This window comes from Phaseolus vulgaris, chromosome 4, assembly GCF_000499845.2.
Source record: "Phaseolus vulgaris cultivar G19833 chromosome 4, P. vulgaris v2.0, whole genome shotgun sequence".
Classification (NCBI taxonomy): domain Eukaryota; kingdom Viridiplantae; phylum Streptophyta; class Magnoliopsida; order Fabales; family Fabaceae; genus Phaseolus; species Phaseolus vulgaris.
In genome coordinates, this window is record NC_023756.2 from 36,142,841 (window position 1) to 36,159,509 (window position 16,669).

The 16,669-nt window shown below is 35.1% G+C and overlaps 1 protein-coding gene across 1 annotated transcript; it reads left to right on the plus strand.

Annotated features, from left to right (window-relative positions):
• Positions 1 to 12,075: 12,075 nt before the first annotated feature.
• LOC137837573 (probable membrane-associated kinase regulator 6) lies at positions 12,076 to 13,742 on the plus strand. Its single transcript, XM_068646597.1, has 2 exons — positions 12,076 to 13,008; positions 13,261 to 13,742. The coding sequence occupies exons 1-2, from the start codon at positions 12,354 to 12,356 to the stop codon at positions 13,272 to 13,274; spliced, it is 669 nt and encodes a 222-aa protein (XP_068502698.1). The 5' UTR covers positions 12,076 to 12,353; the 3' UTR covers positions 13,275 to 13,742.
• Positions 13,743 to 16,669: the final 2,927 nt, after the last annotated feature.

Sequence of the window (16,669 nt, forward strand, 5' to 3'; positions counted from 1 at the left end):
CATTCATATTATTATTCAAATTAATAACAATATTAATTATTATAATAATATTATTAAATACTATTAATATTATTCATATATTTAATATCATTCATATTATTATAATAATATTAATAAATATTATTAATATTAATAATATTATTAAATTAATATTTTTAAAATAAATTAATGTATTTTTTCTTTTTAAAAATATGTTAGAACGTGTTAGAATTGTCATAAATCAAATAAATATTTTTTGAATTGGACATTTCACCAATACGTATTCTACGAGTGTTATACGAGTGTCGGTGTTCGATACGTGTATGGGACACAGACACGCCATTTAAGAGAAGTGTCCAAGCCTCGTAGAATTTAACAGGAAACGTTATTTCTGTGTTGTTTTGTCCTAAAATTTTGGATTCTAAGCCTTTGCTCAAATAGCAATCCATGGCACAATCAAGCATTTTGTTTAGTTGGTGGCAAATGCTTTTATATGTCCTTAGAAGGCTTACAAGAGTTAGAAGATAGTCCTCATGTTCTAAGCAAGCTATTATAGTTATTTATGGTCCAGGTTATACTGATACATTTGTGCGTGTAGAACTTTGGATGATCAAGATAATTGTTAAGGTAAAGTATGTCCCTTTTATCATTTAGAATCAGATACAATTACATGGAATCTATGCTTAGATTTTGGAGCACGAAATAAATCTATTTAATGCATTATATCAACATTGGCTAGTTGTGACATTTCAGTGTAGAACTGGATTTAAATTTTCAGAAATTATGCATTATCACATGGGTTCCACTTGTATGTCATGTGGCTGGGCTCCAGGTATACGTATATATTAACTCTCAGTCATGTGTATAGGATAACCCTTCACGCATAAGATTAATTGCTAAGGTAAAGAAATGTAGTAGGCCTAGGGGTGTGCTTAGTGTGTCCAGGTCTATGATAAGTAAAGTATTAGCTGTAAGGCTCAGGTTGCGTTGCATGCATGGCTATAAGAGCACAACTGTACGTGAGCACATATGAATGAACGCATGGTTATTGTACTGCGCGGGTCCTTATGTCAAGGATTGCTCACGTGTTTTTTATAACTACGTATAGATATGTTTGTTAATATCACGTTACATATTGTTTGGTTGTTACGCATACGTGTCTGTTGCACATAGAATACCCGTTGATAATTGTTGTTAACCCTAAAACGTTAGTGTTCTCACCAGTTGACTCGCTCGTCGGTTGACTCGAACGGCTGTCTCTGGCCCGCCTGTCTCCGCCTGAGAATCGAACTTCCTTGGTTGAAGAATCTCTCACCTGCAAAGACAAAGGGCGCCTTGGCGACCGTTTGCACTCCGACGCTCAAGTCAGTAATAGGGCAAAGAAACAGTAAGTGTATAAAGTACTTTCAGTCTTAGAAACGGTGTACCTTGCTAGGGTTCTTAGCGTCCTTTATATAGGTTGAAACTAGGGTTTACCTCTATTTTGTTACCCGTGTCTAGGGTTCCTTGAAGAATTTCCTTGCGCCGCTATTACACAATCTTAGCATAATCTGGCACATAGGACTTCTCTTTACTGGAGTGCAACGACTAACAGAATGGTCGCCAAGGTACCAACTCATGCACCAATGCTACGGGGACATCTGTTCTATGGGTGCCCTAAGTATTCACGTGCCATGCATGCGGTCTACCCTTGGAAACCCTAACCATAACGGGCCTTAGCGCCTCCAAGGGTTGTTTACTTGTGTTGCGCCTGAATGCGTTATACACCCCGCGTGCATGGATCCCTCGTGACTTAGGCTCTTTCTTAGTATCTAGGAGTTGACTTCATGTTAACTCATATTGCTTGTGGGACCCAACTTACGTGACCCATCTTTACTATTAGAAACCGATGTCTGATGTCTTTCTCTGGAGTCGATGACCGAGGACTGGTCGATACACAAGCCCCCCAGTCTCGCGCTATAACTTGTTTCAACAAAGAGACTAAGTGATCGTCCCAGGCGACCTACGTGGCGTTGGGTGATAGGACGTGAACAGTGCACCGAAGTGGCATCTCACCATACTTTTTCAATCAACGTACACGTGGCAAGATCAACGGCTATCACTTGTTGGCGCTTGCGCTTCTTCGTATACTGTTTAAACCCTTAAACCCCTACGCTTCCTTCACTGTTTCATTACTTCACTTAAGCATTTCTTGAACATTTCTCATTCTCGAAAACACTCTCCCTTCCTCTTCGATAACTTATACCTTCAAACCCTACCTGATCAAAGGTATGATTTTTACCTCCCGATTGCTTCTGTTTTATGATTTCGACGCTAATAACATGTTATAACTGTTATGGGACTGTTTATGTTTTTCGCATTTTTTGTTTCTCTGTTCTTCATTTTTGAGTCTCTGTTTCTCTGGGTTTGTTGAGTCGTGCCATCATCTTCTTCTAAACCTTCGTTTTTCTTCATTTCTCCTCTCCCTCTTTAGCTTTCTTATCGAGATGGCCAGAACAAAAACCACATCGAACCCTCCATCTTCTGTTGATTACAAAACCCTCTACCATTGGGCACCTGACGACCTTCTGGCCGAGACTTCCCAAATTAAAACCTTCAAAAACATAGAGACGTACAAACAGGGCGAATCTCATGATAAGTTCCATTTCTTCGAGAAGGAACTCGACGTGTATCTAAAGGTTCTACCTTGTCGGGAAGGCGTTCCTGTGTGTGCGGACGATCGTGCGGATCCTGAAGAACCCTTTTTCTTTATGTACACAACCATCTTCAAACGGCTCAAACTCTGCCTTCCCTTCTCGGGGTTCGAGCGCACTCTCTTTACAAAAGTCAACGTGGTCCTTGCCCAGCTGCATCCCAACAACTGGGCCTTTGTGCGGGCCTTCGCAATCCTTTGCGACCATCTTGGCCATCCGTCCACTATGGACGTCTTCCTCTACTTCTTTGAAGCTAAGAACCCCGAAAAGAAGCTCTGGATGAGCTTCAATGGGGGTGGCAGGGAGAGTTCTCCTGACTCTCTTTCAGGAATCTTACATGGGCTTTAAGAAGAAGTTCTTGAAGATATGTTGCAACATTCATGACCCCACCTTGTTGGATGGTTTTCCATTTTACTGGGTGGAGAAACCGGAAATCAATAAACCCAAGAGCCTCGACGACTTGGCCCCACCTGATCGTGAGGTGTGTCAGCTCCTTTCGAGCTTGGGAGTGGTGTTCAACACTGTTGAGCTGATCAAGCTCGAGTTCAGCACCAAGGCCCTTAAAGGCTACATTGGTACCTTTACCATTTCTGCTTTGTACTTTTTGCTAGTTGCATGCTGTGTGGATTTAGTTTCTTATGCTTTGTTGTTTCTCATGCAGATATGGTGCTCAATGCAGAGAAGAGGAAAAAACTGGCTGAATGGACCTCCTAATGCAAGGCTTCTCTTGTCGATGCGGGTGCCTCTACCGCTCTGAGCACTCCTCCTCCTGCCACCTCCACCCCAATCTCTCCTGAACCAACCCACATCGACCAGAGGCAAAAAGGGGTAGTGGAGACTGCCTCCGAAGACGAAGGTACCTGCACATGCCTCGTCTTCAAGAGGAAGAGGGCGGCTGATGTGGTGGATCCATCACTCTCAACTTCAAATGGCCACGCCCCCTCCTTCAAAGAGAATCCTCCCAGTGCCTCCTCCCCCCGCGACCTCATGGTGCTTGAAGGCGGGGGGGAGAGCGCCCCTAGAGGTGATCACGGTACACCCCCTGTTGTTGATCTGCCAGTCTTCCTCCAGCAGGCCCTCAAGTGCTTCCAAAACTGGGAAGTAGTGAAGAGGTTGGGTGAAGACCCCCTACAAGACCGTGCAACTCAAGGCCTTGGGGAGTTCCTCATCGTGTCCAGCCTCTCCATGAGTAAGGCGCGATACTTGCAGGCCGAGATGGCGAAGCTGAGGGAGGAATCAACTCTTCAGGCCAAGACTTTCTCCCATCACGAAACTGCTTTGCATCAGGATCTGGCAAGCCTTCGACAAATTGAGAAGGAGACCAAGAGGCTTCTCTTCGAGAAGTCTCAGGAGGCCCTCCAATCCCAATTGAAGATTCTGCCTCTTCGCAATGAAGTGATCGAGCTGAAGGAGAAGGTCGAGGAAGCGCAGGCCAAGATGGCCAGGCTGGAGGAAAGGGTCACTCAACGAGAGGTCCAACTTGGCGAGTTGGAGGGGGAGTTAGCCCAGAAGATTGAACTCTTCAAGAAAACTGAAGAAGAGCTCAACGACGTCGTCGATGCTTATGGTTCCGAGTTTAAAGATGCCATTGCTCAGGTTGCCTGCGTGCATCCTGAGATGGATCTCTCCCCATTTGAGGTGACCAAGCGGGTCGTGACAGGAAACTAGTGGCCAAGGAGTAGCCTATTCTTTATCTGTAATTTAATGGCTTGACAAACACTTTGTAACTTGTATATATATATATATATACCTTGCTCTTATTTACAAATTTGCTCGCTTTAAGTTGTTTTCTTTGTCTTGATTGTTAACTGGCGTGTCTTGCACTAACTTTGCTAACAACACCTTTAATGCATATTTACACCTTAGGTAGCACACTGCGCGCAACTCTTGGTTAGTCTTACCTTCGTTGTACGAAGATAGGGAAAACCCTCACTTACTGCTTCTGACCTTCATCTTGCAAGATAAGGGAAAGGCCTTCCCAGCGACTTCGCCCTTGCCTTGAAGGTCAAAGGAGATGTCTTACTAGTGGTACTGGTGAACCATGTTGTTCTCAACCTTGACTTACAAACAAGGGAAAGGTTCGCTTTATGACCTCGACCTTGCTCCATGAGGGCAAAAGAGGATTTAACAGTTGAACCATGCTATTAGACCTTGGCATTCTTACTCAAGAGGGAGGCGTTCTTTGCAAACCGTCCTATCCCAATCTCGAGATTTCTAACCGAAGTGAAAAGCTCGTAACTGACCTCGTCCTTGCCCCTTAGGGCAAGAGAGGATTTAACTGGCGAACCATATCGCTCAACTTTGGCGTTCTTACTCAAGAGCAAGGCGTTTTCTACGAACCATCCTATCCCAATGTTGAGATTTCTTTGGTAGTGGACTGGGGAGTAGTGTGGTAAGCCCACGCAATTCTAGGAACCTCCTCTGCCCAGGTCTCTTTAGGCTTCTCCAGCCTTCTCTTCAGACCTCTGAGCAGTACTCGGTTGGCGGACTCGACCTGCCCGTTTGTCTGGGGGTGTTCGACTGATGCGAACACCTGCTTTATTCCCAGCTCCGTACATAGTTTGCCCAACTGTTGGCTTGCAAACTGGGTGGCATTCAACAACCAAGAGAAGTGCAGATCTAAGAGGAGATAGGCGGAGTCCGAACCAGTCATCGGAGTCAACTGGCAATCAAGTCAACCAGCAAGAACAAAATCTATCTCTAAGAGCTGAATATGCTAGATTGTAGGCAACACTGTACCACAAGGTAGACAATCTCCCTCTTGACATAAAGTAGAAGAGGACCAAAGAATGGAAGATGAAAAATCGTAGAAACTTAGTAATATAGCCTAAAGTTAACATGATATATGACAATGCATATTGATAAGAATCCAGCATGATGTCCTATTTCTTAAGAAATACATACATATATATATATATATAAAATGTTCTTTCTAAATTCTTGGAAGGTGAAGAATCTTTATTTGCTCATCAATTTTTTGTAAGCTATCATTGGTCTGATAGTTACCATGCAATCATGCCTCAGTGCTGTGACTTGTAGGATCTGTATTCTTGATCTGTAGTAGTTAGGAGGTTCTTTTGTCTAAGTGTCCACATTCTCCCTAATGTCCCCTTCCCTTGCATCATTCTCGTAATAGCCTTGAAAAGCACTATCCTTTTATTAATTGCTTTCTTCTAGCATCACTGCAGCAGGGTCGAGTGATTAGAAATAATATGTAACTGCAGACCTCTAGAATTTAGAAAATACCTCTATATGAATTGATATCTTTGAAATGTGAGTTCTTGCAAGTTGAAAATAGACTTAGCTAAATTGGATGTACACATTTTGTAAATTTTGTAAAGGAACTGTTTTTCCTATTCTTGTATTTTTCTTGAATGGACTTCCATTCCATGTATATGAAACTTATCCATTACTGATAAAGAAAATAATGTTTGGGGATAACAATATTGTATCCCCACCCTCCCAATTTTAATAGAAATACCAGATGTGGGAGATTTACAGAATTCAAAACCTAATTGAATTCTCTATAGTGATGCTAGATAAAAATCCTATAATGAAGTTAATAAAATAGTTTTATGTTATAGTATACAAGATAAGTTATACGTTATAGTTTCCCTTGGTTATTCGCAGCTTTGAAATTCAGTTTGGATCTTATCTGTAACTTTTCCTCGCTTCTAAAATTGGGGAGAAATTTATTTCATCTGAATGTTGTATTCCCAAAGTGCTAATGTTAATAAAACGTCCATTTTGTAATGCTCCAAATAACAAAATGTTCAATTTTGTTCTTGGCAGTTTTGCTGTTGCGTAGTAACGCGTAGTAACTAAGAAAGATCACTAAGTTATTACATTGTTCTGCATTGTTGTAATTTATATTATTGTTATTTCACCCTGTTGTTTGATCTCTGAATGGCACTATGGATTGCATCATATCTACAATAACAATCTAAGTTCGTATCTGCTGGTTCTGCTCCTCTGGGTTGCCTCATTTTTGTTGGTTACATGTTAAATACTGTGGTCAAACAGCAGTGTTGAAAAAGAGACTTTCATGAATCGGGTGAGCTTTGTGTAATGTTGCTAAAGGTGTGGCTAGGATCGCAACATTTTTATCTTTGCCTTGCATTTCATGCACTTTTATCTGATTGTTTCATATTTAAACTTGATGTCAGTTTAGGCTGCTTCATATTTCCCTCTACAATTATCCATCAGCAGTGAACCTAAATGTTTTGCTGCTTCACCAAACTACCCCCACTATCATCTCAATTGCAGAGAGCAACCTGTTGTGGCAAGTTCGGACACACCTTTAAATGGTGTGTTCATGTCGGACACATGTATCAGATATTGACACGTGTAAAACACTCGAATGACACGCATCGTTAAAATGTTCAATTGAATGAGTCATAGGAAGTATCTTTCTGCCACAAAGAAATAACTCAACTATACTTATTTACATAAATTTTGATAATCAACTTATATAATTCATAATTCATAATCAACTTATTTACATGTGTCTAAGTGTTCGTGTCAGTGTATGTGTACATACAAGACCTTGGAAATGTACCTCTATAGGTTTTGTTTCCGTAAAGGAAGAAATTGGCTTGTGTGGTTTCCTTCCCCCTTGAACTAAATACTTGTCTGTATGCTGTGTCATGTTAGTGAGTTTTTTTTTTCCTTGTTACATTCTATAAGGCAGTGGATGCCACCTCTTATGGATCTATCTTCATATGCTTAAGGATCTGTTGCCACCAACATTGTTGCATACATGTTAAATGCCTTTGTTTTTGTAGATCTCATGCAGTCATACTTGACTACTTTGTTTTCATGCTGGCATCATCTCTGCCTCTCAGCCTGCCTTGGCCATGATTTCATTAATAAAAGCTTGCATATTTACCAAGAAAGTTAAAGAATTTCCATTTCCCACTACTTCACCAATCAATAAATGGAAGGCAAAAAGATTTGGTTGCATAACTTTAGTGAATATAAAGTGTTTCTGGCATGAGGGTAATATTTCCAAAAAGGTTAGCAGGGATGGTAGAATACGAAAAGAGCATTCATAATTTGTACCTTGTAGAGTGTGTCACATGAAATTTCCTGGCAACTCTCTCACTCAAGCTGGTTCGATTGGAAATTTGAACTCCTGTGGTGGGCATTATTCTTAAAAAGAAAAGAAAAAAAAAAAGAAGTGGTGCAGTCTAAACGGTTAAGGATATTTGTGAAACTAAAATTTGTGGCTTCATTTATGCAGTACAAAAGGATATAATATAGGAAATGTCATTGCACTGTGACATCTTTCCTTGCTGGCCCCATAGAGGGGAGACTTGTTGAGAAACAGTTGAAGGTGTGCTAGCTGGCTTGATTCTCTTCTCCATTTGAAGTTTATCCCTAACTATATTCTTGCAGTTAAATTTTCTGTCGTACTTAGGTTCCTTTGTACTTGCATGAATGGTGTAACGTCTTTTCAGAATTAGACTGCATTAATGAGTGATGGATTTAGCAGCCAATACTCATTGTCCTCAATGGGGACAAGGGAAGGGGACCAATTGGTTTCAAGTCACTCTGTAATCCTTCCTTAGTGGCTTTTGTCCCAAAAACCTTTGTTCATGTCTACCTCTTTATCCGACATCTCTTGGGACCCTTGTCTCCTCCTATTTTCCATTTTTCAATAAATTACAGGTTTTTTTTTTAAATTGGACTGTCACCTACTTTAAAGTTTACTACTAATTTCTCGATATACTCATTTCTTTCAAAGATTAATAATATCTCTTACAAGAGTTTATATATTTCTACTTTTAATTCTGATTTAATTTTATAAAATCGATTGTAAAATATTCAACACGTAATTATTAAAATCTAATTCCTAACTATATACTTTAATGTTTCTTTCTATAAATTACACATATTTCCTAATTAAGATATCACCTACTTTAAAGTTATCTATTTGAATACTAAAATGTTTGAAAGATTGGTATAAACTCTCATAATTGAATCTTGATTATCTATTTTAAAATTATATATTTTCATTGAGGTATAATCTAGTTTAGAGTTACACATTAATAATCTTTTGAAGTATTAGTATCTGTTTGAAATATTAATATTTCTAAGCAGGTTTTTCTTTTTCTAGAAATGCATATTTTAGTATGGAATATCTGAATACATGTTTAAGATACAGCATTATCTGAAGTATTTCACATTACATTAATATTTTTACTTAATTGCTTGTCATATCATTAGTTGATTTCTTGATGAAAAGGACACAATTTCATGATCAATGTTTGATGCTAGAGAAGATTTGTATGCAACACCACACATGGCTTGTAGTGGATGATAAAGCCTGAAATTTCCTTGCCATGAAAATCATGATATTTATTTATTTATTTCATATTTCAGAGTTCTGTTGAAGTGATTCAAGGACAAAAATACAGCTACGTGTGTCTCAAGGACTCTAGTGGTAATGGTATCATGCAATTTATCCATTTCTGCGCGTGCCTTCAGGATGAGAACATACCAATTGTCCTTTTTTACATTTGTTTTTATGCTGTAAATTGTAAGTACTATAGAATTTTCCACTTCGTTTCTAATTCATATTTGTATGTTTTTAGTTGGAAAAACTATACACAAGATATTTTTATTTATATATATATGGATTAAATACTCGACTAGTTAATTTAATATGCATATTAAATATCACTAATCGGTTCAAGGTTTATTTTTCTTAAATTTGAAATAAACGACAAAATAATTTTAAAAGACTTGTTTATTAGAAATGTTTTTATTGAAATTCATATTAAAAATATATTAGAAATTAAATAAAAGTGTGTTTTTCAATGAACATTTTTTATTTTGAACTCTTTAATCAATAGCATTTACTCCACTTTTAGTTTCCCAAAAGTATACGTGTGGATTATTCTATGGAAGAAAATTAATGTTGATTTACTTCTTCCATTAAGAGAAGTTAAATTTTCATGAAAAAAAATTGTTTTATGAATTTTGAATATTGTATTTAAACATGGCAAAATAAATGTTTACGTTCTAATATTCGCAAGAATATATATAAATTGACTGAACGTAAATATAAATATGAATTTAATTGAAGTACGAAGATAAGAGTGAATCTATCATCATATTCATCTTATTTTTTTTTATATCTTATTTATTTTAAATTAGTTATTCTTTCTTAATTTATTTCGTATTTTATTTTAAAATTTATTTATTATTATTTGATACTGAAGAAGAAAAATATATTTAATGTGAAATTATGAATAATATCATATTTTTTATTTATTTTAAATTTCACTTTTTTTATAAAATGAATTATATAACAACCATGAATAAATAAAAATACATATATATCCATTATATTCATTGAAAATGGAATATAGATTTTATATCAAACATGAAAAACAAAAATTATTTATATATTTTTATATTAAAAAATGTCTATATATTTATATTAAAAAATAAGGACGAGTATAATTAAATCCAGGGTTGTCCTTCTCCGGACTCTGTCACTAGTCGTTTCAAAATGTTGGACTCAATTAATATCACATTCTATCATTAATTAATGCCTACGCTTTTTTTTTTTTTTGGCTTTCAGAAGATCGAATATATGCCACTTTATTATTATCCATGTGTTGCATTAAATTCAACTTTAGGGACCAAATTAATTTTCTTCAATAAAATGCTTTTTTTCGCTGTAATTGCGGTTTTAATTAAAGGAATATAGTGTATATTTTCCTTTTTGAAAAACGTTACTATCTTTTATTAAAATGTGGCAGGGAAATTTAAATCAAATTGACGATAAAATAAACGCATACTCATTTTTTCTACTATCATTTTATTTAAAATTTCCTTATTATTCTCTCTCTTCTAGCCATGTCACTATTTTTATAATTTCATTCTTTGCTAGCGTACAAAATTTTATAGTTAATACAAAATATTTTAAACCAATTATTCAAAATATTTACATAAAAGGTAGTTTTGTGAAAAAAAAAAGTAGATATTTTCATTTTTGACATATGGGTAAGTCTTGTTTATAAAATACAACTTGAAATAAATAAATAAAACTCGCTTTTCACAATATATTAACTTTTGTTATTCAAATTCTAAATTAAAACATTACTTTAAAAAAAAATACTTTTTAAATATATACATTGAATTTGAGTTCATAAAACACAACTTATTAAAAAAAATTGAAATTATTTTTACAAACGTGAATTAAAATAAAATATATATAAAATTCATGTTTAAAAACATGACTTTTTTCATTTTAAAATTCTTAAAATAAATTATAAATTCGTGTTTCAAAACATTATTTTTGAAGCACAACTTAACTTTTTTTTTAAATCTACTTTATTTTTGATAATTTTTTAAAAATAGCCAATTTTGTAAAAGAGCCCCGAAATAATTGGTACTTGAAAACGAAATAAGTACGATTTTTTTTAGGGACAGAATTTGCAAGACAAATCTAACGGCAGTCACATTTTAACGTTCACCAAACCACGTTTGGTATGTGACACAAACGGAGCCATAATAATGAAAACTTTTGTTTGAATGGTTTGCTTTATAGTTTGGAGACATTTTGCCCCCACAAGCCATAGATTTGCCTACGGAATATTTTCACGACGGGGCTTACTTATGGCATAAATTCTTCATATTTTAAGTGCGTGTCTTGATTAAGACTCTAAATCTGACCTATAAAATAAATGGCACCACTCTTGTAGACACATGGAACACCTCTTTTTTCTTGCTTCTTCCATGAAACAATTATTTTGTCTAGAATATCTCATCCATGTAATAATGGTCCAATAGAATATGCATATCAATGTCCTTTAGGTTTCATGCACGTAATGAATATGGTACCATGGGATATTTTATCACTTCTGTTCAACCTTATGTTGCAGCAGTTGGGATGTGATCATCATCCAACTGATGAAATCAACCTTCCCATCTCCTCATATCCATCCATCTATAAATAAACACATCACAATAAGACAAGGGCAACCCCTTGCAAAATCAACAACATGGTCCCTATTGTTTCATAAATTTGGTTTGTGACATAACTTCCCAAGGATTTCAGCTAACTATTCTTTTCCTAATTCAACATGTCTGCTTACAAAGATTCCCTCTCCTTGCTTTTGATTTTACTCACCAAAAATGCTCTGTGGGCTACACATTCTAAAGCACAACACTAGTTCTGATCTATTCTGCTTAATTTTTTTTTTCTACATTCTTAATGTGCCCCTTCTGAATAACATGCATGATTCATGAACCTCTTCATGCTTTTCATTAAATATAATTGGTATGATAAATTAGTGTCAAGTTCTAGAAGCAAAAACCGTCCAACTCCCTTTGTAAAAATTTTAAAGCAGCAAATGATTAAAAAGGAAGGGTGAGGTTAACTACTGATGGGAACAAGACATTATGGGTCTAGTGGGGCTCACATTTCTGTTTTTCTTTTCTTTTTTCAATTCCAATTATTAAATTTCATTGTCTCTTGCCAGACAGCCATTTTCTCAATTGTTGGAGAGAGATGATATGTTAAGGTATATATATATATATATACACACACAAGTTAATGATATGCTGAATAAGATTAAGTGAGAGGAGAGGCTTAAGGCTTTGCTTTACACTGTCCAAATTGTGAATTATTTCAAGTGCTTCTTCCACACATTCAAAGTAGAAACCATGGAAGCTTCTCATCCTCTTTCTATTGAAAGTTTCTCTTACAGTTGGTTAGTGAACCTGAAGCCATCTATAGAAAGCCTTGATGGCTCCCTCAGAGCTTCCCTTGATGCTTCTGATGAAGCTTCCTTCATTGAAATGGACCCAAGAATGCCACCTTCTAAAAGATTCTTCCGAAACTCCCAAGATTTCAAATTTGACTTCCCAGCTTCACAGTCCCCTCTCACTCTTGTTGATGCTGATGAGCTCTTTTCCAATGGTTACCTCATGCCCCTTTTTGTTGAGTCTTTGAAAATGGAAGCATATGAGGCTTCAGATGCCAATCCAAGTCTACCTTCCTCATCACATGTGCCAAAAATTGCGGTTCCTAATGCTCATTCTAGATGCCCTTCATTGAAAAGGTGCAGAACATTATCAAGGAGAATATTTCAGAAGTATCTCAACTTCTTAAGGCCCTTGTGTAGAAGATTGAGGAGTGGCAAATCAGGTTCAAAACCTGAATCTGTTATTAAAAGAACTGAGTCAGCAAAGAATAGGGGATGCTATTCTGAAACATCCCCACGGATTAGTGTAGCTTATTCAGCTGATGACTGGCGCAAGTCCTGCGATTCCGAAAGTTCAATTTATGAAGCAGTTCTCCATTGCAAAAGATCCATTGGTATGTTCAAGTTCCATGTGTATATGTGTATATCATTAAACATGTGTTACGTTCAAGGTTTTAAATAATAGTCACGGTTGTGATCTTGTTGAAATCTTTGACACTGCAAGAAATTACAGACAAATGGGGTTGTGATTTGCCAAAAATTGCAGCTGTAGACTATTTTTTAAAACTTAATTTTGCGTTTACTTGATGTCATTTTGTTCATATTTTGTGTATCTAACAAACATTTTGATACTTTACTCATTGCAGAGAGAATGAATTAAGGATGCTGCCAAAGGGTTCAATTTGGAGATAAAAAATTAAAGAGAAAAGAGAAGATAAAGGGAAAAGGGAGATGATCAAGGCTAAACCATCATCAGCCACTCCTCTGCTCCATCATCCTCTGCTTGAATGATTAAAAAATGTCAATAGGAAATAAAGATGTGGTTGGTCAAGCATTATTCAAGAACTATGATCAAATTCTGAAAAAAAGAAGAAGAAAAAATACAGTACAATTTTGTTTGTTCATCTAATTATTATGAGAAGGAACACTTTTACTAAAGATTAGAATCTGCCTCCTATTTCAGTAAAGTTATTCTTCAACTGATTTTTGGATTCAGAAATGTGTGTTACAGATCAATTATGTATATAAGATTCTGATAACTTGGTATATATCTTATCTCCTATGTTGTTGCCTCCCTATTCCATAAACATGATCTATGACATGCTTTGAAAGAGGGTTTTTGATTTTATCTTTCTCCCTCTCTCTCTCACTGTCTGGCTCTCTCTTCTTGTTCTCTTGTGGATGTGAAAGTAAGAAAATTGGAAGATGGAAAAGTTTTGAGACAAGAGATTTAAGAAAGTGAGAAGTTTGAAAAATTCTCTGCAAACTTGACAGACTTGTCAGTTATGCAAATTTCAAGGCAATGATGAAGAAACGACACTTATGGAGACAAAATCTGACGACAAATGTGCGGAGCCATTGAATTGTATGTGGACACTTTTAGCACAAATTCATAAAAAATCTAATGATGGAGAAATAATGAGTGATTTTTTCTCTTAAATTTTATTTTATATGTACCCCAATTATTACCATTTCTGTTATTTTGAGAAGTCTGGTGTTGTTTCTGACAAAAAGATGCATCAGGAACAACGTTGAGGATATTAAGGATTATCTTCAACTGACAGAATAACCAAGATCTGAATAATCATTTACAGAGATGTTTATATTTGGTCAAAATACTGGAAGGTGTATTGAAACAAGGTTTGATGAACTTAAATTTTGGTGTGTAATTGCAAAACAAACTTTATCAAGTCAGAGTTTGCAGTGCAAAGTTAAGAATGTAGAAACTAGAGTTTACATTGGACCTCTGCTACATAGTTATATGTTATTCTTGTACAAGTTTGTAGTAGTAAGTAACTCTTGCATTATGAAATATGAGAATCCCCTTTAAACATAAATGTTTTGTAAGTAGAAGAAATTGAATGTAGGGTCAAAAAGATTTATGGCCTCAATATTGAGTTGACTTTACAAACCCATCCTTAAGCTTACTGGTAGTGTTAACTTTATTCTTTATTGTGGGCCTAAATTCTCTCACAAGATCTGGGACAATATTTAATTCCTAGTTCAAATAAGATTATCTTGTTTTTTGAAAAGAAAAATGTTGAAAACTATAAAGAAAGCGACCACTTATAAAACTATTAGTTTAAATGCATGTTTAGGAGCATAAGATTCCATGAAAATGGAATTTGATTATTTTTTAATGAATGGTTAATATTCTTCTTTTTGTTTCTTTTTTTCTTTCTATTTTATCCTTTTTCTATTTCTTTCATGTCTCTATATTCTCTCTTCCACCCTATCCCTTTGCTCGAGATCGTAAATGAATATCTATGAACTCAAACTAATACAATCAAATATTTTGGGTTGGATTTGATCATCTTAATCAAACTTAAAGTAGGTAATAAAATTATTTTTCATTATTATGTATAATAAATATATATAGTCAGGGATATAAAAACAAAAAATTATTTACTTTGCTCAAAATTATTACAGATTTTTTGTGCATATTAATATTAACACTAAAAATATGTCACTTACTGAAATAATTGCAGTGAAATAACTTGCTCTCTCAATAATTGCATGTTACTTTTATATATACTCCAACATCCATGTAATTTATTTGGGATCAAAATAGAAATAATAAAATTAACATTTCATTGAACATTGAAAAGTGAAAATATTGGTCTGCTTAAAAACTAAAACCACGATAATTTTGAGATAGAATAGTACTTTTGGAGATCTAATATGACATTAAGAAACTAGAATTACCTTTTTCTTGAGTAATTAAGAATGAATCTTTAATTACTTTTAGATAGTATTTTGCATTAGGAGTAAGTTTAGCACGAGTGAAGTAGTGAAGAAAGAGAAGAAAGAAATATGAAATAGGCATGAAATAAATAATATTGATTATGCCTTTCAATTTATTTTTTTTCAATTCTGAATAAAATTTAGGCTAATTTAATGAGATTAATTAATGCTAAAACTTTTTTAATTTAATTGAAGTTTATTTTTAATGTATTATTTTTATTTCAAGTTGAAAGAAAAGAACGGAAGTTTAAAATAAATACGTATTTTTTAAATGAAAATAGTACAGATGTTACTAACTAATTGTTTAATATGTGTGAATAAAACTTTTTTATTATATTAAAGGAATAATTATTTTATTAAGGTAGAAGAATTTTTTTCATTTTGCTATATATATTAGTTGATTGAGATTGTCTATGGTTAGAATTAGGCAATTATAATTAGTGCGAAATGGTATAATTTGACAGGGTTGTTTTAAATGGAAATTTAAGTTGAGGGGAAGCTTCCTCTTATTAATGGTATGTTGTTCCCAATTAGTTGACTACTTATATGAGACCTATTCATAATTAACTCATCCAGCAAAACTTATCTTGGTGATGGGATGACTATGACTTATGCCAACTTGTTTGACAACTAATGGGGTTCAAGAATGATGTGCTATTCATAAATATTTATTAGATCCTACCTTAAGTGTTTCATCAAAAGCAGTAGTTAATAATAAATATATATATATATATATATATATATATTAAATGTAGTAACTTAAATGTTGTGTTTAGAATTTTTTTTTTCTTGCCAGTTGACTTTCTCGTCGGTTGACTCTAATGACAAGCTCTAACTCCGATCAGTTTATGAAATCTGTTATACGTCTTGTTGCACTAAACGTGACTCCGTTTGAAACAGAGGGGGGCACTATCTGTTGATCACACTCCGACGATCAAGTCAGTAAGAGTTTACTAAAACAAAGAAGTATCCAGTTTCGGTCTAAAAAACAACGTACTTTTATTTGGGGTCTCAAGTCCCTTTTATAGCTTGTCTCTTGTAACAGCTTCCTCCTATGAGAATCTAATCTCAACTGAAAGCGCATGTAACAGGAAAAACATTTTGTTTATGGGTGCCTTCTCTCGAGGTGCTACAATAGAAAGCGTTCTTATCGCTAATAGAGCTTAAAATAATAACAGAACAACCACCTGTCAACAAGACACCATCTTAAACGCCAACCACAGAGAAGTATTTTGCTTACATGGGCACCCTTACCCATGGTGCAACGTTATCTTTTACTATGCATGCAACTTAACCACCACGTGCCCTAGA

Bases quoted from the DNA above. Each gene is read 5' to 3' on its own strand.
- LOC137837573 (XM_068646597.1), top strand. From the start codon at position 12,354: ATGGAAGCTTCTCATCCTCTTTCTATTGAAAGTTTCTCTTACAGTTGG.